The sequence below is a fragment of the Drosophila ananassae genome, chromosome 3L (assembly GCF_017639315.1).
Source record: "Drosophila ananassae strain 14024-0371.13 chromosome 3L, ASM1763931v2, whole genome shotgun sequence".
In the NCBI taxonomy this organism is placed as follows: domain Eukaryota; kingdom Metazoa; phylum Arthropoda; class Insecta; order Diptera; family Drosophilidae; genus Drosophila; species Drosophila ananassae.
Window position 1 is genome coordinate 8,897,501 of NC_057929.1, and position 27,050 is coordinate 8,924,550.

The following is a 27,050-nucleotide window of genomic DNA, read 5'->3' on the forward strand; positions in this document are numbered from 1 at the left end:
TTTCAGTATAAAATATATTCCTTCCTTTGTTGTACATAAATGGCATAAAAAATAAACCCTGAATATATGTACATATCAGTTATTAAATTGTTATTTCATGCATATGTATGAGTGTCGAATAAAGCGATCGAAGGTCCAATAAATTACAGATTGTAAGGCCCATCGAAACAGGCCATTTTACTATTAAGAATTTATGCGAAAATTAACACTCAATGTGGCCTGGAATTCAATCAGAGCTTATTTGTCACCAGGCAATTGGAGCAGAAACCTACACACAAAGCACCCACTATCCAGTATACACTGGATGGGATATGTATGTCCCATCAGATCCAATCCAATCCTCGGCGCTATATATCTTTCACACGTACTACTTATGGGCGCGATTATGCAAATTCAAGTGCAGCAAATAGTTTCAATTCAATTCGCCTTAAGTGACGGGGGAAGCGACAAGTGCAAGGCATTTCGCTTGATGGCTATATGCCTGCGTTTTGGCGTGCTTTATTATTTATTTGATCATGCAACACATGGCGTATACGTAACGTGCACATAGTTTTGAAAATAAAACAGCTGACAGGGGCAGTGCAGGAAGTGGGAGTGGGAGTGAGGAGTGGTAGTGGGTAGTGGGTAGTGGGAGTAAGGTGATTCGTGTGGTTGTGGTGGTGAAAGGTAAACAAATTTTAAATTCCCAGTCGGGGCATTTACTTTCCAAGTGACCTCGGAAAATAGGAATATTGTTGGGTTCAGGCCACATGACAACAAATCAGAGCTGCATTTTATATAAGCCATGGCCGGGTCAGCTGGCCCCACAAAGAGTTGAGAGTTGATAGCAACTGATAGACAAGCAGTTCTCTACAATGGCTATATGAATGGGTATATATGTACATATGTATGTGTTTGTAATGCAAGCAAGGTCAGTGAAGAAGGGAAACTGGGTCAGCATCCAAATTGGGTTGCACTCAAAGGTTTTTCCTTTTTTTTTTTTGCCAACAAAGCTTGAACATAAATATAGACTTCTATATAGACTTCTTATCGCTGGCATAACAATGGATATCTTAAAAAAAAGGGGGAAACAGCAAAAAATAGCAACAAAAACAAAAAAACAGCTGATGACACACCAGAAACGGAAAAACAGAAAACGAAAAGTCGGAAAAGCCTCCCCAAAAACAACAATAAACTGCACACACACATACACACTTTCACATATTCCTTGCACACTTTCACATTTATTCTTTTTTTTTCTGTCTGTTTTTTGACCAAGAACTCACACACAACAATCACAATAACAATTAAATTTTTTTATCGAGCTTAAGAACCAATTGTAATACCATTTGTTTAAATTTTACGCTGGACTTTGGGCCTTGGGAGTTGTTGCAATTAATTGCATTTAGCCCCACGAGCGGGAAACTTTGTGACAGAATGGATTTTCTGTTATTCGATTCAGTTTTTCCCGTTTTTCCTTGCCAGGCTGTGAGGAGAGCTGGTGTGTGTGGAATGCAGGCACGAACGTGGGGGCGAAACAACGGAGGAGAGCAGCGATTTTCGCGTGCCAACATCGGTGACAACAGAGCGCAGAATGAGAACTCGTCGCGGCCCAACCGAGTCTGAACTCTGGCCAAGCTCCAAAAACAGCTGAAATCGCATGTGGGGAGCAGAGAGAGAGAGAGCCCTGTCGCTCTCTGTTTTTCTCTGTTTTGGAGGAAATGCACAACCAAGGTGGAGGGTAGAGAGAGAGAGTGCAAATGCGAAGGGGACCATAATATCAGCTGCGTGCGTGAGTGGGGGGCGGGGCAATGCACCCACAGGCAGGCAACAAAGGCAAACCGCAAAGAGCGAGTCTGCTTAGAGATATCAGAAAGAGCAAGAGAGGACGGGAGAAGAGAGAGTGCAAATGCAGACACTGACCAAACAAAAAAACATTTAGAACTTTAGATGCCCTTAGACAACTACTTGAACCTTCAGGCAGGGTCAGCTCAAATACAATAGAATTACAATACTAATTACAATTGAAATACTATTTTGCTCAATGTATGTATTTAAAATAAATTATTACTTAAAGCCAAAAATAAACTATGAATATCAATTGTCTGTCCAACCCATCAGGCCCACTCTCTTAACTCTCTCTCTCTCTGTTTACTTTCGCTTGCTTTTGGGGCCTTTGGGCCTAGATAAGTACTCCAAATTCCTAGTACCCGGAATGGGCAATCAATAAGCTTCAAAATAATAAACAGCTCGCCGTGATTAAAACCTAGGAGAACGCAATTAAAACGAGTCTTTCATTTCCATTTCTTACCCCACTGCACTTGGCCATTCCCCCCTTCCCCAAACCGTCCAATTAACACACGTCTAACAAATTGGTATCGTTTTCGCCTCTTTTCTGTTTGCTTATTTACTTGGAATTGTTTGCCGTTTGAACTGGGCGAAGAATTTCCAATTTCTCACAAGTCCTCAGAGTTCGTCACTGGTCATTACCCAAAGTTTAGCTTGGGGGGCTCTGGGGGCGGGTGACTTGCCAGAGGGCTTTAGAGGTTTAAGATTGGGGGTGAGTCGCCAGCAAGTGAGTTTATTGCACTTTTGCCACAAGACAAGCATACAATTTTCCGAAGGCATTAGCCACTTACACTTTTACGAGCTGCGGAGGCAACTCCCTCCCTCATCCCTCGCTTAAGCCCCAACAAAGAAAAGGAAACTCCTGTTTGTATTTCTTCCTTTTTCGTCGCCTGACTTCAAAGGACAAAGAACTCACTTTCCTCATAAAAATAAACGAGCTACAGTTTAATTTAGCAGGGGTCTGGGATGTGGGAAGTGTCTGACTAACTGTCTAGAAGAAAAAACAAATAAAAGCAAAAAATTTAAAGAAGAAAGAATGATCCCCAAAAGCCAAGAATCCCAATTAATTCCAGAAATTCTTCCATTCCCACGCTCTAAGGCAGTGGTGGGCAAACTCTCATTTCCCATAACTCGCGAGCATAGGGCCAAAAATTCTGCTGCAGCGCTGCCGGCACACGCACAGTATGAGCGAGCTCGCTCCTCTCCGAAGCACTCTCATTAGCTTTCGTGAGAGGGCCAAAGTTGGCATTTTTCTCTCATTTCATTTCATTTGAGCGCCAAAAATATTCTGTTCTACCAATGAAAATGAATTTATTCGATGATCGGACCTCACTGGAGCACGACCATTGCGACAAAAAAATCACTGAGAAAAATGTTTCTTGAAATTTGGGAAGAAAAATTTTTCTTTATAGAAAATATGGATTATTTTTTTTTTTTTTATTTTAATTTTTTATTATTCGTTTTATATTTTCTTTTATATTCCTATTATTATTTTTTTTTATTATCTTTATTAATTTTATTATAGTTCGTATTTTTTCTTTTATTTTTGTATTATATTTTCATATTTTATTATTATAATTGTGTAAATTCATTATACAAGTCTGAAAAATACAAAAAGTACCTTATTTTGTGCAATATTTACAAAATTACCGATGAACGAATTAGTACACAAAGTTTTTCGCTCAGTGAATGGGTTGCTCTCTTTGTTTTTCGCTGCTTACGCACACAATCAAATGTTATAAATGTGTGCGTTTTGCCCACCACTGCTCTAAGGCAACTAATCTGTATGTTTGCTTGGCTTGCTCTTATTGGGATTTTGTATCTTAAAATGACAATCTATCTTAAAGTATAATTTGACCTTAACTTTGACTTGTTAGGAACTATTTTGTATAGATTTTATGTTTATTCTTATAAAAATAATCATTATAGATATAACTTTTTCTTAAAAAGTTTAAAGTTGATGACCTTTGACACTGTCACTTTAAACTTCAAGCACATCCTTAAGTTTGGATAATTCTCTTGAGTTACTTACTTCAAATCGATGATGATTGCGTCCCGAATTGGTCATTTTTTGCATGGATATGTCCGGAACTCAGATGTCTAGAAATGCAGCAGCTCCCCGCGAAGTCTGATGCTTTCCCTTTCGCTCGCGCGCTTGATCTCCCTGTGTTGGTGGCGCTCGCTCTCCCTCTGTTTGGGTCCCCACCGATGTTCTTTGTTGCCCCCCACACGACCGACCGCTCTCTTTGTCGACTTGTGGTGTAGGTGTTTGAGTGTGTGTGTGTGTAAGTGAGTGTGTAGGCTACTGCTCCAAGCAGGAAATTATGCGTCCTGGTAGTTCTTTGTTCTGATTGCGTTGTAATTGCTGATTGCACTGGGTAGCCCGGGGAGTGGTAACGGTGTCGTGTTTTGGCCAGTGTGTTGGTGGCTGCCTACATCACAATCGGAATACAAAAAACTGCACCACTGCAGCTCCCCTTATTGGCATTATAACAATAAACTGCAACAAGCTTCGTAATGCGTAAATCGTTTCTTGTTCTTGCATCTTTTTCGATTCCCGTTTTCGACAATTTTGGGCTGCTCCGCTCGCCGCGCACTTGTTACCGCCTGGCTTTGATTTTCCTTACGGCTGTTCCGCTTGGCGTTTATTGTTTTTATGTAATTACGATTTTCTTTGGTGGAAAACTGCGTTTGTTTGTTATCGTACCCATACCAAATACCAACACAATGGCAACTGTTTTGGCGATGCCATCTTTGACTTTTTGCAGGAGTCTGGTAGCCCTGTTAACAGCTGTTTTTGGTATTTTTTCTAGTAAATATCAAAAACAGCTGATTACACCCATTTCAGCGGTCCGGCATCTTTCCGGCTGATTCTATAACTTCCCACGCTGTTACCTGTCTTTCATTTTAAACGTATAAATTAAATCTTAGCCAAAATGTGGCCTATTATTTTAGCTATCCTACGCCGCAACGCCGTCTACATCACCTTACCTATCGCCGGAGTGGTCGGCTTCATTGGCTACAACTTGGAGAGCATGTTATCTGACAAATACACTCCCTACAGCCGTAAGTTTTGAATGATTTATAAGCTATTTACTGGTGAAATTAAAGTTTTCCCTGTTTCCTATTGACAGCATCCATTCAGGAACTGCGGGCCAAACGTTTGTCGGAAGAGAGCTTGTCCTCCAACGCCGCTGATGTCGAAAAACTTCGCTTGAGCAGTCCTGTGCTGGAACGCAATCTTTCCCCATCCCTTCAGCCCAAATCTTCTTAATTCTTCAACGTTAAATGTGATTACCTAAATTTAATAAAATTAGTTATTAAAAAAAGATAAAAAAAAGAACTTTGCAACTTTTTTGTTGTCATCCCTTGCGGGGATCGAACCCGCGACCTTTGGATTAGAAGTCCAACGCGCTATCCTCTGCGCCAAAGGGACAGGTGGTGGACGCTTTGCCAATGACTCATACAAGCCAAGGGGACTTTTTTCCTCTGGAAACACAATAAAAAGCTTTCAAATATCTTTAATTTGCTTAAAAAACATTAAAAAATCAATTTTTGAGATTTTTTTCTACTTAGAACAGTTTTTGTTCTAACTCTAGAACGTTTGGAGGTTGAAGTGCTGCCTAGGCTGGCAGGAATGCATGGCCTCGGTGGCGCAGTTGGCAGCGCGTAAGTCTCATAATCTTAAGGTCGTGAGTTCGAGCCTCACCCGGGGCATGTAAATTTTTTGCTAATTTAAAATTCCTTTATTTTTTATTATAAAAATGTTCTTTATTAATTTTTAAATACAGCATAAACTAAATGACATGAGTGTGCTTGGTAGGAGGGCTCACTTGCCCATGCGCTGGATGGACCATTCCTGTTGGCAGAGGGGGCATCGATTATTTTGCTTAACCCATAAACTCATGCAACAATGGTGGAAGGAGTGGTTGCACTCGCCCCACACCACCACGCAATCCTGCCGCCCCATGACGTCACGCTTGTTGTCCGCCTGACATCGAAGGCAAGAATCTGAAAACATAAAATATATAGCATTAGAAACAAAAAATCCAGTAATACAAGTCTAAAAATCTTGTTTAGAATTAGCGACTAGAAATAACACTTTTTTTGGAAAAACTGGTAAGTTTTCGAATCTGTTCCCGTGACGCAAATGAACCTCCCACACTGACACCATTTCCTGTTAATATTTTTCAACCAAAAAAGCTATCCCATATTTCCACCGATTGCAGTTATTTGATATTTTTTTATTTCGAAGTACTGTGTTCATTCAGAAATTATTCACACAAAAATCGTCGAAAATGTTCATTCAACAAAAGGCGAGCGAGCCGAGGCACCTCCATAAAAAATACATAAGTGCAAAGTAAATCACAATTCGACGAGCCTTCCCTTCCCGGTGGGGGGGCTCTTCAAACTTTCAGCTTCTCATTTTAGTTAAGTTCAAGTATCTGGTGTGTGTGTGGTGTGTGGCTGTGTGTTGTTGTTGTTGTTCGTGGGAGGGGTCACTGTACTGAGCGGCCCAAATTGGAAGGCGAATCGTTTTTCAACCCGAACAGCCCGAAAAACGTTTCTCAGAATCACCGAACAGCCGAAATATCGCCAAGTCAATGCAAAAATGGTTCAATCACTGGGCTCATAATTTAGGTAGGTATTTGGTTTTTATTTTATTTTTAATTCAATATACCCAGGCAGCACCTGAGCCGCTTGGGAGACCGAGACCTGCAGGTGTTGGTGTTGACATTTCGAAATATGATCGCATCGGCAGAAAAATTACAATACACAAATTTGAAAAAAAAGAACAAGAAGCGGGTAAATGCGTCGTCGGTTGTCGAACGACTTGTGAGGCATCACGTATACGCCGCTTTGGCTGGCGTTGCAACCGAGAATGCTGCTGACCAGGCCAAAAAATCGCAAAAAAAAAAACAATGACAGAAAAACAAGCATAAAACTTACATGAAAATATGAAAAATAAGTAATGACAAGCGATGAGTCAAGGAATTATGTTTTTTTTTTTGGTGTGAAAATCGGATCGCACCATTTCTTCTGGGCTTTGCAATTTTTTTGTAAACGAAATTGGATCGAAAACAGGAAATTCTTAACATACTTCCAAGAATTTGTATTTTTTTTTCGTTTGTAAATTGTAATTGTAGAAGAAGTCAATAGATTTTGTTATGAAAACTGCTTAATGGTAATTTCTGGACTTAAATGGTCACTGAACCATCGAAAAAAGTCAACTCTAGTATAGAAATAACGACTTTTGGGGGCTTTCTATTAAATTGTTTTTTAATTGTATATCCAAATTTGAAAATAATTGTAATTATAACATTTGTAATTATCAGTCATATCATTTTCGGGTTAATAGCTTGGGAATATATATTTTTCAAAATTTTAACTAAACCATTGGATCATTCCTTCGAAATGGCAACGAAATATTTATTTTTCCTCATATTTCTGACATTTTTATGGCGTTTTTCAACTGTAAGAAGAATAACTATTTAAACTAAAGTTAAATATAATTTTTAAATATTTTTTAAAAAGGGCACTCGTCTCTTAAAGTTCACGAATGTCAAGTGCATGGATCTGCCGACTTCCAGGGGCTTCACGAAATACGAATATTGTCGCCTGAAAGTGATCCGCAGGAATCATGTGGAGCTCTCCCTGAAGGTCAGTCTCCTGCAGCTTCCGATTCGGAATTTGACAGCCCGGCTGCAGTGCTTCCAAAGACGCGATGGCTATCGACCCTTTATGTACAACATACTCTTTGATTTCTGCAAACTGATGAGCAGTTCCAACTACGCCATATCCTTCGAGCGATTTATATTCGACTCTATACGAAAGCATAGCAATTTTAATCACTCCTGTCCATGGAAGGAGGTAATAGTATAAAAATAATAGTAATTAGGGCAGTGGTATTATAATTTTCTGTTTTTTTAGAACCACATGACGGTGGAGAAGTTCGCCCTGGAACTAGACAAGATCAATATGCCAGTACCCTCTGGCACCTACCGCTTGGATTTCACCTTTTACGCCTACGGTATAGCTCGCACATTGACACAGGTGTTTTTTGAGAAAATCGAGTGAGACCCAGGCGTCACTCTTGCGTTCTTAGTTCTTGCGTAAGTTGAAAAAAAAAAATACAAAATAATAATAATAAAAAATAAAGTCTACAAATAAACTCAATCAAATGGCATCGCTATTTTCAATTCATATATATCGCTTTGTCTGGTGTTCATCGATTGGTTTTCCCATTTAAAGTCAATCAAGTCAATAAACAATTCCGGACGATGGAAAATTTTTAAGAGGGCTCGGCCTAGTCCCGGCCGGTCCCGGAAAATGCCACCTTTCCTTCCAGCCAGCCAGCAAGCCAGCTTCCCCCCACAAAAACGTATCCATAATCGATCAATCAATCTGGTCACTAGAGAGGACCTATTAAATTTAAATATCTATCAATAGAGTAAATTGATTCATTTAGATCGGATATGTAATGCCCATGGTGTGGTATGGTTTGGTATGGCTAGTGGAAAAATATGCAAAAACGACTCTAACTGCGTCATTGCAAATCTGTGAATTTCACTTCGGGGGGCGGGCTCCTCCAATTGCCATCGTTTTAGTGGCCACAGCGGGGGGGCTGTAGTGGCACGAGGGGGTCTGTGTCTGGGAATCAAGTCAGGCGGATCGGTATTTGACTCCGTTTATAGGCCCTCCTCAGATATGTCCGTATGAATATGCATTTAGAAACAAATGCGACTGTCGGGCGACGACAGTTGAGCTCGGTTGGGAACGGGTTGGTTTAATTGCACAATGTTACTGGGCTCGAAACGTGACAATGACGGCTAGCCCGTCTCAGCCGATTTTTAGACTATATTAGACAACATCAGGCGACATTGTACGACTCTAGACGGTAACCTAGCCGAGCCAACTCACCTGACTCTTTCAGTCGGAAGCTGATCCGAGAGCTGCAAGTCTACAGACACACTATCCTAAAGGTATTATTCATTTTTAGAGGGTGTGTAAGTGCATTTAGTATAGAAATGGGTGGGTCTGATAATGACATTAATCATTAGTTAAAACAATAGACATTTACTGTAGGAGATATAATATTTTCTGTCTATATTAAGGCAGTATTATGAGGAGCCTCAACTACCCTTTAGCGGGTAGGGTATCACGGACCAGTCCAACTGGCCAGCCGGACCATATCAAAGCGGTTACTGTTCCGTTCACAGGTCGGCCGATACAAAGCGATAGCATTCGACAGGCTCTCCATGGTGGTGGTGTGATTTAAAATTCCAGTTTGCTGCACCTGACCAGACGCCCGACGATTAAATAGACAGAGACAGAGACTGTGACTTGGATCTAATCGAGTTGCGAAGCGCGATATGCAAATGGCAGTGGGCCGTCAACCGTCTGGGGGGCGGTTATGCAAGTCTAAGTTCAAGGTTGTCGGTTGCACTGGCGGAATCTGTCTGGGGATCGTGGCGAAGGCCTAAATATAGACCACCTATCCCTCAGTCCACAGCCCACAGGCCACAATAGCGAGTGCTCGTTAAATCTCACACTTGCGACCCGCGGCGGCACTTGGGGCGGCATACGCCAGTGACACCTCTATGGTTATTTTATCGGAGCGATAATATCTGCGTCTTATCATCGATGCACTCAATTTACCGAAAAATTGGTCACATGTTCGTCTTTATTATAATTTTTTTATTATTTATTCATATACCTATTTTTTTTTTGTTTCGCGTGTCACGTTGCATGATTGCGGTCCCCAGTTACCTCCATCCCCCCCCTATTCCTACTAGCAACTCGTTTCGCTTTTGCTGTAACGGTCTCGATTACGTGACGTCACGCACGGGGGCTTGTCGCCCAGCAGCCAGCAAACCAACAAAAATAAAAAACACCGAACGTGCCCCCAAACCTGCTCTTCTTACTAAATTCTCTCTCTCTCTTGAGGAGAGCTCTTTTTTTTAGTTTGCTCTCTTAAGTGCATCCCCCCATCCGAATTGGGGGAATCGGCTGCACAGATCTCCCCCATGCCCTACGCATGGAAATCTCCGTTAGCCTCGTGGAAACTTTGCACTGTGGGTGATTTTTTTAACAAAAACACTTTTTTTTCGTATCATTATCTTCAGATAGATCACATTGGCATATCGATCGGTACGTGGAAAGTAACACATGTGACCAAATTGAAGGTGTGAATGTTAGAAGCTAACTGTTAATTGTCCAGGTCGGTGGGTAAAATAATTCAGGCATTTAGAAGAAATTAACAAGCTTAAGGAAAAAAATATAAAAAAAAAAGTAATAGGGAAATGGAGAGAGAGCAAATAGTTGTAAGATCATCCAATTAGTAAGTGATCTCTTTGAAATGTTTTCATATTAATCATAGTATAATATCATAAATGATATCATTTAATTTATTTCAAGGTCTCTTAAGTAGCCAATCTAAAAATCAACCAGACCGAACCAGAGAGACTTTCGAGAACATTTTCTGCACTGCAAACATACACTCAAATAAATTGCACAGACAGAGAGCCAGCACTTTCTGGCTCGTTCCACTCCGCAGTGGCCAATAAACAGACTCAGATACAGATACACACGTAGTACCAATTGTATCTTAAGATACATGACCGATCGGAGAACGATCGGAGGGAGAATTCAGTGCAAACTTAAAATTTATAGGGCCCAATGATCGTTAAAGGGAAGTGGCGGGGGGGAAAGGGCTTTAAGAGCAATGGGGCCAAGATACTCTTTACACACACACTCACACACACACACACAGGCATCTGCAGTCAATGGATGCCACCAACAGATGAGTGGAAAATTTTGATTTTCGTTTTTGTTTCAGCGCATTCCCAATAAATCTTTGCACTCCTGCATTTGGACTCGTTGCGTACGAGTATCTGGGATGTGTGTGCATTGCTCCCGGGTAATTTTCCATAAAATTTTCCACTAGCCTTTAAATTTGGGTCTCGCACTCCCCAAGGCATCTCTTGCCATATGTTCTCATCAGATCTCTTATAGTGAGATCAGATTGCATTGTCTTTTCCCCCTTCTCTGAATTCATTTTTTATCCACAAAAAAAAAAAACAAAAAATATATATATATTAATACCTGATCTCGCTGACCTTGCGTCGACTTTTTGGCACGCTTTACATAAGACATGCGATTCGGCGGGCAGGTGCAGAAAGGTGTCATATATGGGAAGGAATAAATAACCCTCAGGTGTCCACCGTGAAAGACAATCCAGCACAGCTGGAGTTGCGAGGAAATATGATGGTGATAAGGGACATTGGAGACATCACCGGACTCATCTTAAACTCCGACCTATGGCACAAGATCTAGTTAGTACAGGATTCTGGCCTTAACCCACTGTCTACCGCGTGACATTCAGCCGTTGTGGGTGTGTACAAATATTGACACCATTCCTCATCATTCATCATCATCATCTAGCGCCTAATCCCAGTCCAGATCTGATCATTCTAGGGAGCACTCCCGTGCCATTGTTTGCTTTTGTCGAGTTGCTAGCTGGAGGGAGCTAATGTCATCCGTAATGGCTGTGTAATTACCCGGTTAACTGTCGCTGTAACAGAATAACTGGTCCACCTTTTGTAACCGTAATAATCCCAGGCCGGCCGCACGACAGTCTCATTTTATTACCGTGCATTTTCAACTCAGCTTTGCGTGTTGCAGTCAAAATATTTAAATTAGGCGGAAAAACTAATACAAATAGGGGGTAACAAATGGGAAATAGGAATTGAAGCGTTTTGGTTGGGAACAGGAAATTAAATAAAATAAATCAGAAATAAATAAAATAAATTTATGACAGTTTTATAATTTAAAAAATAAATAGACTTCTATAAATTTAAATAAAAAAATAATAATAGTTAAACAAAAAAATGTACATGCCCCGGGTGAGGCTCGAACTCACGACCTTAAGATTATGAGACTTACGCGCTGCCAACTGCGCCACCGAGGCTATGTTCTCCCCACCGGCTATTTGCCAACTTGTTACTTGCCACGTGGCGAGTATGGGCTAGAGGGATGAAGTTAAAATATAAAATAATTATATATATATTTTTCTACCCTTTAGGGACCTCGAAACGACATCAAAATAATTTACAACCTGTTGGACATTTTTGCACGTAAGTCAAGGCTGTTATTAAGTAGTTAGCACATAATTAGCCACAATAGTTGTTTGTTTACTTTTTTACAATAAAAGGTCCCATTGACATTTTTGTGATTTAATTGTTGGCTTTTATGTGTAATAGATATGCTTAGGAATGTATAAAAAAAAAAGCGGGAAATAGATATTATACACCTGGGAGGTCCATTTCCTTAAGATAGTAGTAATACTAAGTAATAGTTACTTGAATTATCGTACGATATGCGAACCACCCTCTTAAAACCCAAACGGAACTGTAAGAGTCTTACCCTCGATGGAATGTGCATATTCATGAGATAGTTTATAAATATCCACTGGCACTGGCCATCAATTAAAAGCCGCCAAAACCAGACTCGGTTAAGTATTTTAATCTTTGCATACTGGATGGCAGACTATGGCCGTATGACTAACTAGTCAAGCCAGACGCCGATCGTTCATTTTTCCATATTCTCTCCATATGTATCTGCCAGATACTCTCCATATATATATGGCTGTATCTATGTATCTGCGTTAAGTTGGGGTTTCTATTAGCGCTCTGACGCAACTTCACAACTTTGAACTGGCCACTGGTGACAGAAAAGCGAAGCGGTCGTCTGGCGGTGGGGTATTGCGACTTTGACCTTGGGTGAAGGGCACACCGGTCTTGCCATTTTAGCCGCCTTAATTACCTGGATGCCAGAGTGCCTCTGCCTCTCTCGCATCGGAACAAGTCTCATGTGCACACGTGTTTGCTGTTGTACTAGGTAAGCACTTCTATTGAAAATTAGCCGCCGGCGTATAAATAGAAAACAAAAGTCCAATATTTCTAATGATTAGATGGCGAAAAAAAAACCAAAAAAAGCTCTCACAAAGCTCTCTTTTGGGGGCAGCGATCGGCCGATCAATGACTGGACCCGGTTTAAAGTACATACTTGCAGTGATTATAAAAAAAAAAATGCCATTCTGCACAACGATATTCGTCACTGGGGTCTAATCAGCAAATCAAAAAGGCCGGGCTGATTGCGAATTCCGCAAAAAGTCTGATTGGAGAATTTAGAATTAGAGCAAAGTCACCATGTGGAGCTCGTTTCTATACGTTTGTTGTGCATGTATGTGTGTGTATTGTATCTGTGTGTTTAAACATGTGGGCAGTGTGGTATTTGTGTTAGTTGGAGGCTCGTCTGGTTTGCCAAAAGCAGCAACGCCACCAAGCCCCAAACACACACACACTTATACAACTATACATATAAAATATATACATTATTTACTTGTATTTCTTTTTTTTTTTTTAATCGAAATCGGCGCGTGACGTTAAGTGTGGGTGGGAGGGTGGTAAAGAGAAGAAGGGCTACGGCATCACATGCTTAACTGAACTTATTGGTCTCTTTTCTTTTTTTTTTCTTAATTTCTTTTGCTGGCTGAGCTAATTTTAGCATCTTTGCTTTAATTCAGTGGTGGGCAAACTCTCATTTCCCATAACTCGCGAGCATAGGGCCAAAAATTCTGCTGCAGCGCTGCCGGCACACGCACAGTATGAGCGAGCTCGCTCCTCTCCGAAGCACTCTCATTAGCTTTCGTGAGAGGGCCAAAGTTGGCATTTTTCTCTCATTTCATTTCATTTGAGCGCCAAAAATATTCTGTTCTACCAATGAAAATGAATTTATTCGATGATCGGACCTCACTGGAGCACGACCATTGCGACAAAAAAATCACTGAGAAAAATGTTTCTTGAAATTTGGGAAGAAAAATTTTTCTTTATAGAAAATATGGATGGGGAAGCGCAATGCTTAATTTGTTTAAGAATATTATCTAGGAAAGCTTTTATATTCCTATTATTATTTTTTTTTATTATCTTTATTAATTTTATTATAGTTCGTATTTTTTCTTTTATTTTTGTATTATATTTTCATATTTTATTATTATAATTGTGTAAATTCATTATACAAGTCTGAAAAATACAAAAAGTACCTTATTTTGTGCAATATTTACAAAATTACCGATGAACGAATTAGTACACAAAGTTTTTCGCTCAGTGAATGGGTTGCTCTCTTTGTTTTTCGCTGCTTACGCACACAATCAAATGTTATAAATGTGTGCGTTTTGCCCACCACTGCTTTAATTCCGCTCAGAGCACAACACTCACAAATTAAAGAGAACAAAGAGAGATCTCTTTCGCAAGATCTCTTTCGCACTTGGGGAGTTGTTTCTTTATTGACGTGACTCCAACACCAATTAGATAAATAAGCTCTTAATGATTTTTGCAATTCGTTTCAATTTGTTTCTCCCCAGCCTCCCAGGGATTGCCAAAGTTCTTTAATTAGCGCATGGAAATTTTTCAAACCAAAGAAGGAATTTCTGTTTCCAGATACATATATTTATGAGATATAAAATTTTTATCTGACGCAATAAATGCGCAATTGCATCAGCCGTTAAAAAGTCGTGCGCCTGCGCCACCTCAGAAAAAAAAAATATCATAGGTTGATGCACTTAACGTTGCTTTTAAACTCTCTTACGTACGTGAAACACCTGCACCCCCCGCGCACTGCATCCTGCCCTGTTGCCAGGTGGCCTACCCCCCCACATCACCCTATTTCTCTTTAACTCTCTCTCTCTCTCTATATAGTGGATACGTGACGCTGGGGGCTCGTCTCTTTTGCCATTTCAACATCTCAACTTGTAGCTTGTTTCTGTTTCTGTTTTGGTTTTTGTTGTTTTTTTTTGATTATTTTTTAGACCGACTCTAAAAATAGAAAAAAAGAGGAAGTGGGTCTGTGATTTGCAACAGTACAGTACGGTAATTACGTGAAAGCTCTGGTTCAGTTACGTCATGTACGGAAGGGGCGATTCCCCGAAAGATACTACCTGATATACTGCTATCTATCTAACTGTTGTGATAAGGGCCCAAAAGCCTTGAATGCTTAAAAAAAAAGCTTGTAAAAAATTATCAAAACACCATTATGCTCTTATGAATCATAATAGTTAGAGTCCCTATTTCTCACAGTGCTATTTCTTATTCAAAACAACCTCTCTTTGGTGTAATTCACAAAAAAAAAGGTTCAATGCACTTGGGTTTTTTTTTGTTTTCCAGCACTTGAAATTCCTATTGCTCTACATATCCGACCCTCCCTGACTTCTGATTCCCGTGAATCAACTTCTTATATATATTGTTTTTTTTGCATTTTTGCTTGCCGTCCTCTGCTCTGACCTTGCCTGGCGTCAAAAAGCCAAAAAATATCCATCAAATCTACTTTTCCTCCATGTCGATGTCGATACCAAAGCCTTGAGTCATGTCATGCCAAAAAAAAAATAAGAAAAAAAGAAACCAGCGTCCAAAAGCGATACGATCCGATCCGATCACAACTCCGACTCGAGGGCAAATGACGGTCGCTGGAAATGGAAACGCCGAAAAATATCAAAAATCGAAAAGTCGTACGCGTGCTTCGCAGAATCGTGTTTTTAAAAAAAACTTTCCGTTAATTGTTTAAAGTTTAAACTTTAAAACATTTTTTGGCCAGAGGCGTTAATCAGCGGGAGGCACGAGACTCCAGTCTTGAGAATTGTTTTAAAAAATTAATGATGTAACTAAGTCATTAAATTAGGAATTTAACTAAACAGAACACATTCAAAACTGATTCATAGAGTAATTACGTTTTTATTAGTCAATTATTATTATTTTTTTGTTGAAATACAAGTCCGAGTAGTCAGGGTGACCCCTAAAAAAGTCTAAAAAATTTGTGGTTTCTTTTTACGAGTATCTGTATCTGTTGATTCGAATCGTATCTGTATCTGCAAATAAACACTGGTACTTGGAAATAGTGTCATCTCATTGCCGGTAATGTTTATGCCATGTTATGAAATAGACGAGCCCCCTTCCCGCATTTTTTCTCCCCATATCTTTTTATTTTTTGTTTTTATTTTTTTGGGGGCCCGTTTCGCATTTAAAATCTGAGAAAACGCAACTGAGAAGAAATAAATAAAACAATAAATAATAATTGAAGGGAATAACACTTGTGATGTTTAATTATTTGCTTAATACTCGTATGAAAAAATATATATTTTTTTTATACATAAATGCCATCCCATCCATCATCGTTTGTTTTGGTTGGACTTGCGTCAGGCCCCCGAAACTCTGTGATATTAAATGATTAAATTGATATTGAAATCGAAGGAGTCCGTCGTGGTCTGTTGCACGCAAAATGTTTCCCAAGGCTTCCAGAAATTTGCACGCGCCTCAAAGTCAATTTAATAGCAATCAATTGAGAATTGAAAATGTATGTGTGTAAATAAAAATCAATTGGTTGGCACTGCCACTGGGCACTGCCACTGGCACTGGCCCTCTCAGCATCCAGGCCGAAGCAATAACATCACGACAACTATCATCCTCCAAAAACAAATCAATAAAAAATCTAAACTTTAAGTAAAATGTTATCACACCGATGGGGTTATTATCCTACACTGATATACTCTCCCTATAATTACTAATATCAATTCTATGATATATTATATCATTTTTAATTGCCTCATAGTAACTACATGATAGGTTTATTGCTTTAATCGGGATTTATGGATTATCTTATCATACGATTATAACGCAATACAATGAGTAATGGGTTTAAAAAGCGTGTTTTAATATAAGAGTTCCAAAAACTCCTATTGATATCTGTAAGATACATCTATAAGCCTAGCCAGGACCTCCGTACCTCTAAGAGAGAGTATCTCCAATGGCTTTTGGATTGTGGTGCCAGTAGGTCGCGGTTATTTCTCTTCAGGAACACACGCGTCATCGCTAGCTCCGCAGCCTCCAAGCCGGCAAAGGAATATATTAAAAAAAAAAACAATAATTACACCTACGACTAGGAGACGGCCAACACACACACAAGCACACACTCTAACAAGAACAAGTCACGGGCGAGCCCCAATTCATTCATGCCGTCTTTTCGACCTTCGTTCGATGGCTCTCTCTCACCACCACCACTCTCTTCTGGCCCGCAACTCACACACAGATACGAGCTCCCCACAGCGTAAGTGAGCACGGGAGAGCGCCTTTTTTACCGTTCGGTGGGGGGAAAACAACAACAAAAAGTTCGCGGCGCTCTGGCGCTGTTCTGCTGCTTCTTGCTCCGCGGAATCGGTGTGCGCTATATAAGCGTTGCGCATTCGTCGCGTTTGCCACAATAGTGGATATATCACATTTAGTAGTTTGTTCAAAAGGTAAAAATAATAAGAGAACGACAATTCGCCGAAACTAAAAAAGAAACTATCAAAAGCGAATAATACTTTCAAGAATATTTATTAAAAAATAAAACAATTTTCAAGCAAAAAAACTATTCGATTTTAGTGCGAATTTCTTGTTAATTTTTGTTTCTGATAAACATAGTTTTGTTTCTGATTTCTTGGTAACCAGTTCCGGTCGTAACCTTATCGCGTTTCTCCAAATGTTTGCAATAAAAATACAAAATATTCCTACAAAAATACAAAAAAAAAACGACAAAGTCTCTGGGCTGTCTGGCGTTAAAAGTTTAAAAAAAAAAAACGAATAAAAAAAAATACAGAGTCTTGTCAATTTATGCGCATTTTTGTTTGGCTCAGACTACGTCAAATGAAATGAAAACGGCAAAAAAAATATATTTATAAAATCCCGAAGCGGTTTGAACAATTTTTAATGAACCTGCAGGCGGACTGGACACTTGCCGTCCGCGAAATCAATTTTACGTAATGTGCGAAAAAATTTTGTAAAAGCCAAAAACAAAAAAGAAACAAAAAAAAAAAAAATAGAAAAAACAATAACATCAAATACAACACAACAACAAGAAGAAAACTATTGCCAAGGGTAAAAACAGCAGAATTTTCGAGGAAATTGGGAGGAGAATTGCATTTGAGCTTTCAGAAGAATTGGGGAAATGTCGAGAAAATTTTTTGGCTAGCGAGCGACCGTGAAAAATCTTAAATTTAGACAAGAAAGAGAGCATCTTTCTTTATTTTCCTATTTTTTTTGTAATTACACTTAATATACACTTTAGATTTTGAATTTCCCTGCCCATTAAGTGAGTGCGCGCTAAAAGTGAAATCAACAAAAGTTCAAATATCATACATATGCACTTTATATACATACAAAATTCAATTACAATTTATACTTAGTTCGCAGACAAAATCCTTCAAATCAGAGATGATGGGAAGCGTAGGCGTCTTTTTTTCGCTAATTGAACCAAATTCAAGTATAATAAGACTTTGTGTGCTAAATGTGGAAAAAGTGTCTGGCGGCGGCTGGCTTTTGTTAATTTTCGGTTACGTTTTTGTTAATCTGTTGTCAGAGCATGAAAACGTTTTTTAAAAATAAAATGCCAAGAGATCATGACGAATACGAAATCGCAACGTTGCACTGTTGACAATTGAGCGCAATTCGCACCTGTATAGGTGCGTATGAGTGTGAGGGCAAGAGAGATAGAGAGAAAGAGAGAGTGGGGCTTATTTGGCACGTGAGTTGGGATTTTAAGAGAACAACAGCTCAAGAGAGAGGCTCAAGTAAGAGCACCCTATCTTGTGTTAATGTGTGTGTATAGATTGATCGATCTCTCTTTGGCGCTCACCGGGCCCCCAAAAATATGTGCCATTTTACCGCCCACACACAGGAATTCAAGGTCAATGGCAATTTTTAGCCCCTTTCGCTCTAGACTCTTGACTCTCTAGCGATTTTACATTCAAAACACCAACTGTTGTAATTGCGTTTCATTTAAGGGGCGCAACACGTTCCTCCAAAAACACAAATTCAATTAATAGATAACTGCAAGTCAGCCAATTGAACTATTTGGGTGGCAGGGCACGCCCCCTTTGGGCTAATTATGCGAATATTTGCACGGAATTCCATATAAAGAATAGAGTTGAAATAGACCGACACCCACTTTCCCAGTAATAGAATATATAGAACCGCTAAATATACGAGTGGGTGGGTGGGTGGTATTGCCGAAGAGAACGTCGACGTCATGGCGCCCACACATTTTTCCTTTCCTTTTCTTTTCTTTTTTTCCCCATTTTTTCCTCCTCTCTTGGCATCACATGACGCAGAAGGAAAAGTCAAAACAAATAAAAAATTTTTGACAAAACCAAACAAATGAAAATATTATTATATTTCCCTTTTTTCCGCGATGCGGTCATTAATCACCTCAGATATATGTTGGCTTAAAAAAAAAAAGAAAAATCAAATAGAATGGAAAATTTTTAAGATATTTGACTTTTTTTTATATTTTTTCCCGAAACTGCCGCATGCCAAAGTCAAGAGATCAGATACGTATATGTATCCAAACATTGCGAGGGCGGGAAAACGCAAATTATTTCGGGTTGAGGTTGAGGAAATCAAGTCATCAAGGACATTAGACCGGGCCACTAAAAAGTGGGTGTGTGTTGGGTGCTAAGGGGGCGTGAACGTTATCGAATCGAGCTCCATAAATTCCAAAAAGATAACAACCTAGACATCAGCCGGTTTCAAAGTAGACAAGATACTGATAGTGCAATTATATCTACAAACTTTCGAGTGGCTTTTGAACTATTATTAACCGAATGCAATTTCGCCAGACATCGGACGATTGGAAAAGTGTAGAAGCCACCAGACACCAGACACCCCAACCATAAATATAAGCCCTGATTGATAACCAAAATGATATACAAATCACATAATCACATTTAATTAATCCAATACTTTTGTTATTTCATTACAGCAAAGACGAAAAAAATCATCAAGAAAGCAAACTGTTTACTTGGAGAAGTGAAATCTGAATAGCAAGTGAAGCATCTAAGAAAAAACCTTCCAAATAAGAGGAAAATCTACCAGTTCAAGTTCAACTATAAAGCAATAGAGCCGATAAGATGAGTGGACGCGACAATAGAGGTGCCGGCGGTGGCGGCGGCGGTGGAGGCGGGGGCGGTCATCAACCGCTCAGCAGCGCCATGGGCAAGCTCAAGGAGAAACTAACCCGAGTAGGTGTAAGTATCCCATCTGGCTCAGATTATAATAATTATTATTATGGGAGATGTAAACATTCAAACTAGTAGATACTATAGAGCCATCAGGCTTATCTGTAGATGATTTTCAGTAGCCAGAATAGAAGATAATAGATCTCTTTGTTTAAAGCTTTACTTTTTTAAACTTAAACTTAGTAAAAAGACAGAGTTTTTAAGCCAAAGATCCTTAAATATTCAAAAAAATAGTAAATATCTTAAAAGAGTTCATAAAAGATTTCTAAGCAAAATTGTAGATACTTTAGAGCCAACTTTAAAGATTAGAAGCCTTCAGGCCTATCTATAGATGATTTTTAGTAGCCAGAATAGATGATAATAGATATCATTAAGTTTGGTAAACATGCTTTTAAGGCAGAGATCCTTAAATATTTATTTCAATAGTAAATGTTTTGAATAACCATTTTTCCATTATTAATAATGTTCCATTATTGAACCCAGAACTTAAAGTTCCCAGAACATAGATTTTAATTCATAAATTTTATTGAGGAAACTGTTTAATAATAAAACTTTTATTATCAAGCCTAGCAACGTGTGAAAACATCCATCAGATGTGTCGCACTTAAATATTTTTGATGATCGTTAAGAGGCCAAAAAATAATATGAGTAAGAGATCATCATGAACTGCGCACATGACCGATAAGGCGGCCCAATGCTATAGAAACCTTTGAGATTACCGATCAGCTCAAGAACAGCTCCAAGAGCTGTCTTTTATTTAATCACAATGATTTCGGGCGGTTTGCAGCGGTTTTAAAAATTATTTTCATAAAATATGTATGGAGGGGCTTTAATAATTATGCCAAGCTTATGATTCGCATCAATTAATCGCCGACTGTCTGTTGATTCGAATCGGTTTCAGGACGAGCTGGGCTATCATCGCGTGGAGAGCAATCTGTCCACCTCGAACACAGCCACCAGCTTGGACACAATTCTGCCGGAGGATCCGTTCCTCTTTCCACAAGTATCGCCGCAGCGACATCCACAGAGCACCGTGCGGACACAACGCCTGCTGGAGGACGAGCCGCCGCTATCCTTTCGCCCGCTGCTCGAGGACGACGACATCAACGAACCGCCCACCCAGCAGCTAACCACCCAACAGCAGAGAACTCCTCTGAGAGCCAGTGGCAGCTTGGAATTGACACCGCTGCCCCCGCCACCGACCTCCCTGGAGATTCGGGAGCATCGCGATCGCCAACAGAGAAGCGCCCAGGTGGCTGCCGAGGAGCTGCAGCGCAGCAAGCAGAGTCTGAAGGGATCCAGAGTGTCCTTTGAGCGACGCGACACTGGCAACAGCAACAGCAATAAGCAGGCGGAGAGCAGTGACGAGGACAGCTTCGAGGAGCGACGCACTGGCTTCCAGCAACAGAAGGCCACCAGTGTCGATCACAAGGGCATCTTGAAGGACCTGAAGCACATCTTGGCCAACGACAATCGTCGCCAGTTCCAGGCCAAGAAGCACGTCTCGTTGGACGTCAAGGGCACACGTTTCCTGCAGGATCTGCTCAAGGAATCATCGTCGGAGGAGGAGTTCCACAAGACGCGCCGTGAGTTCCAGGGCCGTAAGCATCAGAGCTTGGATCCCCGGGTCACTTTCAAGCTAGACAAGGTCCTGCAAGGCTCCAGCACCGACAGCGACGAGGAGGGCGACGACGCCGAGCACAAGCGCCTGATCCACCGGCCCAAGGACATCACCAAGCCGGTGATCATCGATCTCAAGGATTTGGAGAGCGAAAGTGACGAGGACTTCCACACATCGCGCCAACACTTTCAACAGCAGCGCTCCATTAGCACCGATTCCCGAAAAAGGTAAGGATTTATTCGAGGGATTATATTCGAGGGAAAGATCTTGAAAACCCCCAGAGAGGTCATGACTAGGGTTATCATCGATAGACATTTGCGTCAATTGGACCTTGGGAAAAAATTAACAGAGGGGATTTTAACAAAATAATATAAATAGCAATGAATATTAAGCCCAATAGTTAGTTGATTTTTATTATTTATCTTTTAAATACTTCCAAGAACTGATAGCTTAGGTTCTCAAGAAATTAGATTATTTAACTATAATGATTAAAGTCACAAAATATATAAATAAGCCTTTAAGACAAATAAACCAAGTTGAGATTAAAGTGATAGTGTTGTCATTAGAGCTTAACCTAAATAGATTATTGAGTGATTAATTGGCCATCAAAATATAAACAAAAATCAGGCTATTTACGCACTTTTATTAGAGATTTTATTGAGGAAGACTCGAGTGTGTTTCTATGAAATTGAAACTTAAAAGACCTAGCCTAATACTCCTCTTTTGAACACCCACAGCCGACGACTCTACGAGATGGACGAGATGGGGAATAAGCGCGGCGAGAACATCCGTCATGCAGTGCCCTTCGTGCGCCAGATAACCGAGGATGGCAAGCCCAAGCTGGAGGTCTACCGCCCCACCACGAATCCCATCTTTATATGGACACAGGTGGGTCAACCTACTAAGGGTTTGGGGTTGGAACTAGAACTGGGAGTGGTAGGGAGGGAGGAGAATCTATGGTTATCCATTGTCCGCTCGTTAAGCTCGTTGGCGCCTACCGACCGAGATTATGAATGGCATTAATGCAACCATAAAGCACACTTGTTGAGCAATTTACAAAAGGCAACCTCAGACGCGTGGCGTGCTATTTTCGCACGATGTCCGGATTACGGACTACGCCGATGACTCCGGATGCCAATATAACAATTCGCGTTACCCGTCCCCGTCCCGGGGCTCTCTCTGGGCTTGAACCTTAATTGAAATTAACGCATTTAGTTATGGCCGAACTAAAAATATCACTCCCTGGCCTGATGGATGGATTCTATTACGAGATTATATCAACTAGATTCTGACCTGCTTGGCGGTCCTTTGGCAGTTGCAGTTTGCACTTGAGCTGGCCAAGACAGCTCTGAACCGCCTTTAGCCGCTTCTTGGAGTTCATTTTTCGTGAAATTCCCAGTAAAGCTCGGTCTTGAAGACCTGATAAGAATCCGATCCCGCTGAGAGATCAAATATAGTCTCTGTGTGTATATTGGCAGTCGATTATCAACGATCGGCTCGATGCAATCGCTTCAAAATACTAGTAGTATAAGTGTACGTGCCTGAGCCAAACAAATATCAAAACGCAGCGAAAACTGTTCTCAAAACTAGCGAAATGCCACTGCAATTCGAATCAAACTTGATGACAAGTTTCAGTTGAGTTTGGACTAGCGATCGCGCCGGAAAGCATTCCAATTCCGATTTCAATTCGATTCCAAGGACCGTGTGCGGGCCTAAAGTGAAAGGCAGTTTTGTTCAAAAACAACCTTGTTACTAAAAAAACGCAGCTAAACAATACAAAGTTTGTGCTAAAAAAAAACGTAGAAAGCTTCATCATGAAGATCCTTATGCGAGCGGACACTCATGTGTCCTTCTCCGTGCCCGTGGAGGAGCCCAAGGCTATTTGCACCTTCTCTCAGGTTCCTAAAAATTACGAATTCCACACTTTTTCTAAAACTATCTAAAAATTTTAAACTAAATTGGTTTTCTTTTGGATCCTTTCAGGTGCTGGCCGCTCTAAGCGTCTCCCTGGGCTCCCTGGTGGTCGGTTTCGTCAGTGCCTACACTTCACCCGCTCTGGTTTCGATGGTCGACAGGAACATCACCTCGTTTGAGGTCACCCCGCAAGCTGTAAGTGTTAAAAAAATCAAAATTCTAATCAAATCCTAATCAAAATCCTAATTTTCAGGCTTCCTGGGTGGGTGGCATCATGCCACTGGCTGGTTTGGCTGGCGGCATTGCTGGAGGACCCTTCATTGAGTATCTGGGCCGCCGCAACACCATCCTGGCCACCGCAGTGCCTTTCATTGTGTCCTCGCTACTGATCGCTTGTGCCGTGAACGTGGCCATGGTCCTGGCCGGACGCTTCTTGGCCGGATTCTGTGTCGGCATCGCCTCGTTGTCACTGCCCGTCTACCTGGGCGAAACTGTACAACCGGAAGTCCGTGGCACTCTGGGCCTGCTCCCTACGGCGTTTGGTAACATCGGCATCCTCTTGTGCTTCGTGGCCGGCACCTACATGGACTGGTCGATGCTGGCCTTCTTGGGAGCAGCTCTGCCAGTTCCCTTCCTCGTCCTGATGTTCCTCATCCCGGAAACGCCGCGCTGGTTCGTTAGCCGTGGCCGTGAGGAGCGTGCCCGCAAAGCTCTTAGCTGGCTGCGCGGCAAGGAGGCGGATGTGGAGCCGGAACTGAAGGGTTTGATGCGCTCTCAGGCCGATGCCGATCGTCAGGGCACCCAGAACACCATGCTGGAGCTGCTGAAGCGCAGCAACTTCAAGCCCCTGTCCATTTCTCTGGGTCTGATGTTCTTCCAGCAGTTGAGCGGCATCAATGCCGTCATCTTCTACACGGTGTCCATTTTCAAGGATGCAGGATCCACCATTGACGGCAATGTGTGCACCATCATTGTGGGCGTGGTGAACTTCTTGGCCACGTTTATTGCCACTCTACTGATTGATCGGGCAGGCAGAAAGGTGAGCTATACAGGACATCAGCAAGGATATTCATTGACTTTACTAATTTCATCTTTTTTGAATTTTTCTAGATTCTCTTGTATGTTTCCAACATTGCCATGATCATCACCCTGTTCGTCCTGGGCGGCTTCTTCTACTGCAAGGCCCATGGCCCGGATGTCAGCCACCTGGGCTGGTTGCCTCTCAGCTGCTTCGTCATCTACATCCTTGGATTCTCCCTCGGCTTCGGACCCATTCCCTGGCTAATGATGGGCGAAATCCTGCCGGCCAAGATTCGTGGATCAGCCGCCTCAGTGGCCACGGCTTTCAACTGGACCTGCACCTTTGTGGTGACCAAGACCTTCCAGGATATGATTGGTAAGCAGGACATAGAAAACCTTAACCTTTTCGAATGAAAACTAATTTAAACTCCATTTTTTGTTTAGATGTCATGGGCGCTCATGGAGCCTTCTGGCTGTTTGGAGCCATCTGCTTCATTGGCCTGTTCTTTGTGATACTCTATGTGCCCGAGACGCAGGGCAAGACCCTGGAGGACATCGAGCGTAAGATGATGGGCCGTGTGCGCCGCATGTCCTCGGTGGCCAACATAAAGCCGCTGTCCTTCAACATGTAAACGGCCATGAGAGCCGGGATCTGAATGCGATCAAACCAAATACTAGACTAGTACCTTTAGTGATTAAGGATGCAGTTGTGGGAGAGCTCCCCCTGAGAAGCCATGAGCCATGAGGAAAAAAAAAATATGATATATTGGAGCGGGACGGAGACGGTGCCCACATAGGCGCTCTGATATTGTTAGTCCTAATACTGTTAGCAAACGCATAATTGTTATTATTATTATTTATAATCATTAAGTGCATAGTTTTATTGTGTAAATTATGATTTTAGCACTAATTTGTTGACATTGGAAGGATGTTGATCGAGATCGGTGTACAAAAATGACATGAAAAACGTAGTTTTAGTTTTAGTGAACCCCGATCCCCACCCCTCCAAAAAAATACAAGAAACTCTTAAACAAAAATCTCTAAATCTCGAAAAAATACACCAATTGGCTATATATCGAATATATATTTAAAATTTATACCTAAGCTATAAGTGTATCTATTTGTAGACTAATTTAAACAAACAAAAAAATACAAAACAATCAAATGTTATAGATCTTTATTATTTTTTTTTTGTCAGAATTCTTTCTAAGCCAGGTCGGAAATTGGAATTGGAAAAAAAAATGATTGGAAAAACGCTTTGCATACGACCTTCAGAATGCGATTTACAGGTTCGGGCAATGTCAGTGCCTCCCAATACGTGAGTTTCATTTCGAATATGTGACCGGCACGGCACTCTAGTCTAATATTGGCTAGATGGCCATTCCAGAGGCACATGAAATGCAAAAAATAGAAACGCATTTACTTCAACTGTTCAACGATGCTCGGCCTTTCTGTGTGTATTTTCAGTTGCAATCAGCTGCATCACACACATTGCAGCTGACACTCGAACGAATCACAGCGATAAGGGTGAACATTACATGGTCCTTGCCTGGGATTCGGAGCGGTCCAGGTCCCGGTCCCATTCTTATCGGAAAGCAATTACTCGATTTCAAAATCAAGTAAACAATTGCGAAACAATCGCATCCGTGCAATGGATGGTCGATCGGGGGCTTATATGATGAGCTGATTATGATACATAGGAGGCGGAGGCGGAGGCGGAGGCATGGGTGGCTGATTATGATACATGGGTGGCTGTTATTCCATGAATGCAGTTTAGAAGATAGGCTCTATCTAAAACTTTTCTAAAAATAAAGTGGTTTTTATTGACGTATATGAAAAATAGGGGAAAGAGGGTTTTCAGTTTCCGGAAGGGTTTAGTTTTTAAACCAAATTCTTAAGAGCAGCCTACTATGTTTCAGGATAGCAATCCTTTTGTTTTCCCGTCAATATATAAACTTCCTGATTATTAGTATATATCCCTTATCCTGTCTTAGATTTAAGAGATATAATATTAAATATAATAAGCACCCAAAAGATAAAGTTCAATGAACTTTTTTCCCATAGCTATAGATGTCTTTGTCTTTTTTAAATTTCATTATCTTTGGAGCCAAATACCGAGTAACTTGTTTGGACTATCAGTTAGTCCCTGACTAACTAATATACGTAAAACATTTATATACAATTAACCCTTTTAACGAGATGAGAGTTTATGGAAACATCAACTGGGATTACTTACCCATGACTTGTACCCTACAAATGGCGCAAACGTCGCATTCCACATCCCAATTCCAAAAACATACACAATTCCACCTTTTGAGGGTGAACATCTTCTCTGGCTCGGCTGGGACAGAGTTATCCGGATCGTCAGCCATTATATTCGCAATATTATTTTTTATCAAAGATAATCAATGTAAACAAAATACAATGTGACCAGGTTCCTTACTGTCTTAAATCCATTATAAGATGGCCATACCTCGATGTACCGATGATTAATCGATGTTTTTCAACGATAGTGCGCGGCTTTGAAAGGATAGGAAGTTTTGTTTTTGAAAATATTTTGTTTTT

At 40.8% G+C, this 27,050-nt stretch overlaps 5 protein-coding genes and 3 non-coding genes across 11 annotated transcripts in view; 4 read left to right on the plus strand and 4 right to left on the minus strand.

Moving 5' to 3' along the window:
* LOC6494651 (F-box/LRR-repeat protein 20) overlaps positions 1 to 4,588 on the minus strand; it is a 10,816-nt gene extending 6,228 nt beyond the window's left edge. The window contains exon 1 of one of the 3 annotated variants that reach the window (XM_001959891.4): positions 3,860 to 4,588. Coding sequence is in view for 2 of the 3 variants with exons in the window: in XM_014907419.3 (XP_014762905.1) it covers positions 1,326 to 1,553 (228 nt within the window). In the remaining variant the exon portion in view is untranslated. Of the gene's footprint in view, positions 1 to 1,325; positions 1,587 to 3,859 lie in introns of those variants that run through there. The other 2 variants (XM_032451071.2, XM_014907419.3) reach the window with 2 other exon arrangements.
* A 62-nt stretch (positions 4,589 to 4,650) lies between these two features.
* LOC6495955 (small integral membrane protein 12-A) lies at positions 4,651 to 5,170 on the plus strand. The gene is made up of 2 exons (XM_001959892.4): positions 4,651 to 4,893; positions 4,962 to 5,170. The coding sequence occupies exons 1-2, from the start codon at positions 4,764 to 4,766 to the stop codon at positions 5,099 to 5,101; spliced, it is 270 nt and encodes an 89-aa protein (XP_001959928.1). The 5' UTR covers positions 4,651 to 4,763; the 3' UTR covers positions 5,102 to 5,170.
* Positions 5,171 to 5,190: 20 nt separating this feature from the next.
* Trnar-ucu lies at positions 5,191 to 5,263 on the minus strand. The gene has a single exon. It is a non-coding gene; the product is annotated as a tRNA-Arg (tRNA).
* Positions 5,264 to 5,471: 208 nt separating this feature from the next.
* Trnam-cau lies at positions 5,472 to 5,544 on the plus strand. Its single transcript has one exon. It is a non-coding gene; the product is annotated as a tRNA-Met (tRNA).
* A 32-nt stretch (positions 5,545 to 5,576) lies between these two features.
* Positions 5,577 to 26,959, minus strand: LOC6502526 (RING-box protein 2). The gene is made up of 2 exons (XM_001959893.4): positions 26,722 to 26,959; positions 5,577 to 5,838 (listed from the first exon to the last, which is right to left on the minus strand). The coding sequence occupies exons 1-2, from the start codon at positions 26,855 to 26,857 to the stop codon at positions 5,657 to 5,659; spliced, it is 318 nt and encodes a 105-aa protein (XP_001959929.1). The 5' UTR covers positions 26,858 to 26,959; the 3' UTR covers positions 5,577 to 5,656.
* On the plus strand, positions 5,852 to 7,949 carry LOC6495956. The gene is made up of 3 exons (XM_044715246.1): positions 5,852 to 6,468; positions 7,363 to 7,698; positions 7,759 to 7,949. The coding sequence occupies exons 2-3, from the start codon at positions 7,399 to 7,401 to the stop codon at positions 7,903 to 7,905; spliced, it is 447 nt and encodes a 148-aa protein (XP_044571181.1). The 5' UTR covers positions 5,852 to 6,468; positions 7,363 to 7,398; the 3' UTR covers positions 7,906 to 7,949.
* Trnam-cau lies at positions 11,725 to 11,797 on the minus strand. The gene has a single exon. It is a non-coding gene; the product is annotated as a tRNA-Met (tRNA).
* On the plus strand, positions 17,140 to 25,655 carry LOC6495957 (facilitated trehalose transporter Tret1). 2 transcript variants are annotated; one of them, XM_001959895.4, is made up of 8 exons: positions 17,140 to 17,173; positions 19,675 to 19,939; positions 20,832 to 21,778; positions 22,289 to 22,439; positions 23,535 to 23,660; positions 23,719 to 24,504; positions 24,576 to 24,861; positions 24,930 to 25,655. In XM_001959895.4, exons 2-8 carry the CDS (start codon positions 19,823 to 19,825, stop codon positions 25,115 to 25,117), a joined length of 2,601 nt encoding a protein of 866 aa, XP_001959931.2. In that variant the 5' UTR covers positions 17,140 to 17,173; positions 19,675 to 19,822; the 3' UTR covers positions 25,118 to 25,655. The 2 variants fall into 2 exon arrangements, with proteins under 2 accessions (XP_001959931.2, XP_014763560.1); XM_014908074.3 differs by lacking the exons at positions 17,140 to 17,173; positions 19,675 to 19,939; positions 20,832 to 21,778; positions 22,289 to 22,439 and adding an exon at positions 23,163 to 23,449.
* Positions 26,960 to 27,050: the final 91 nt, after the last annotated feature.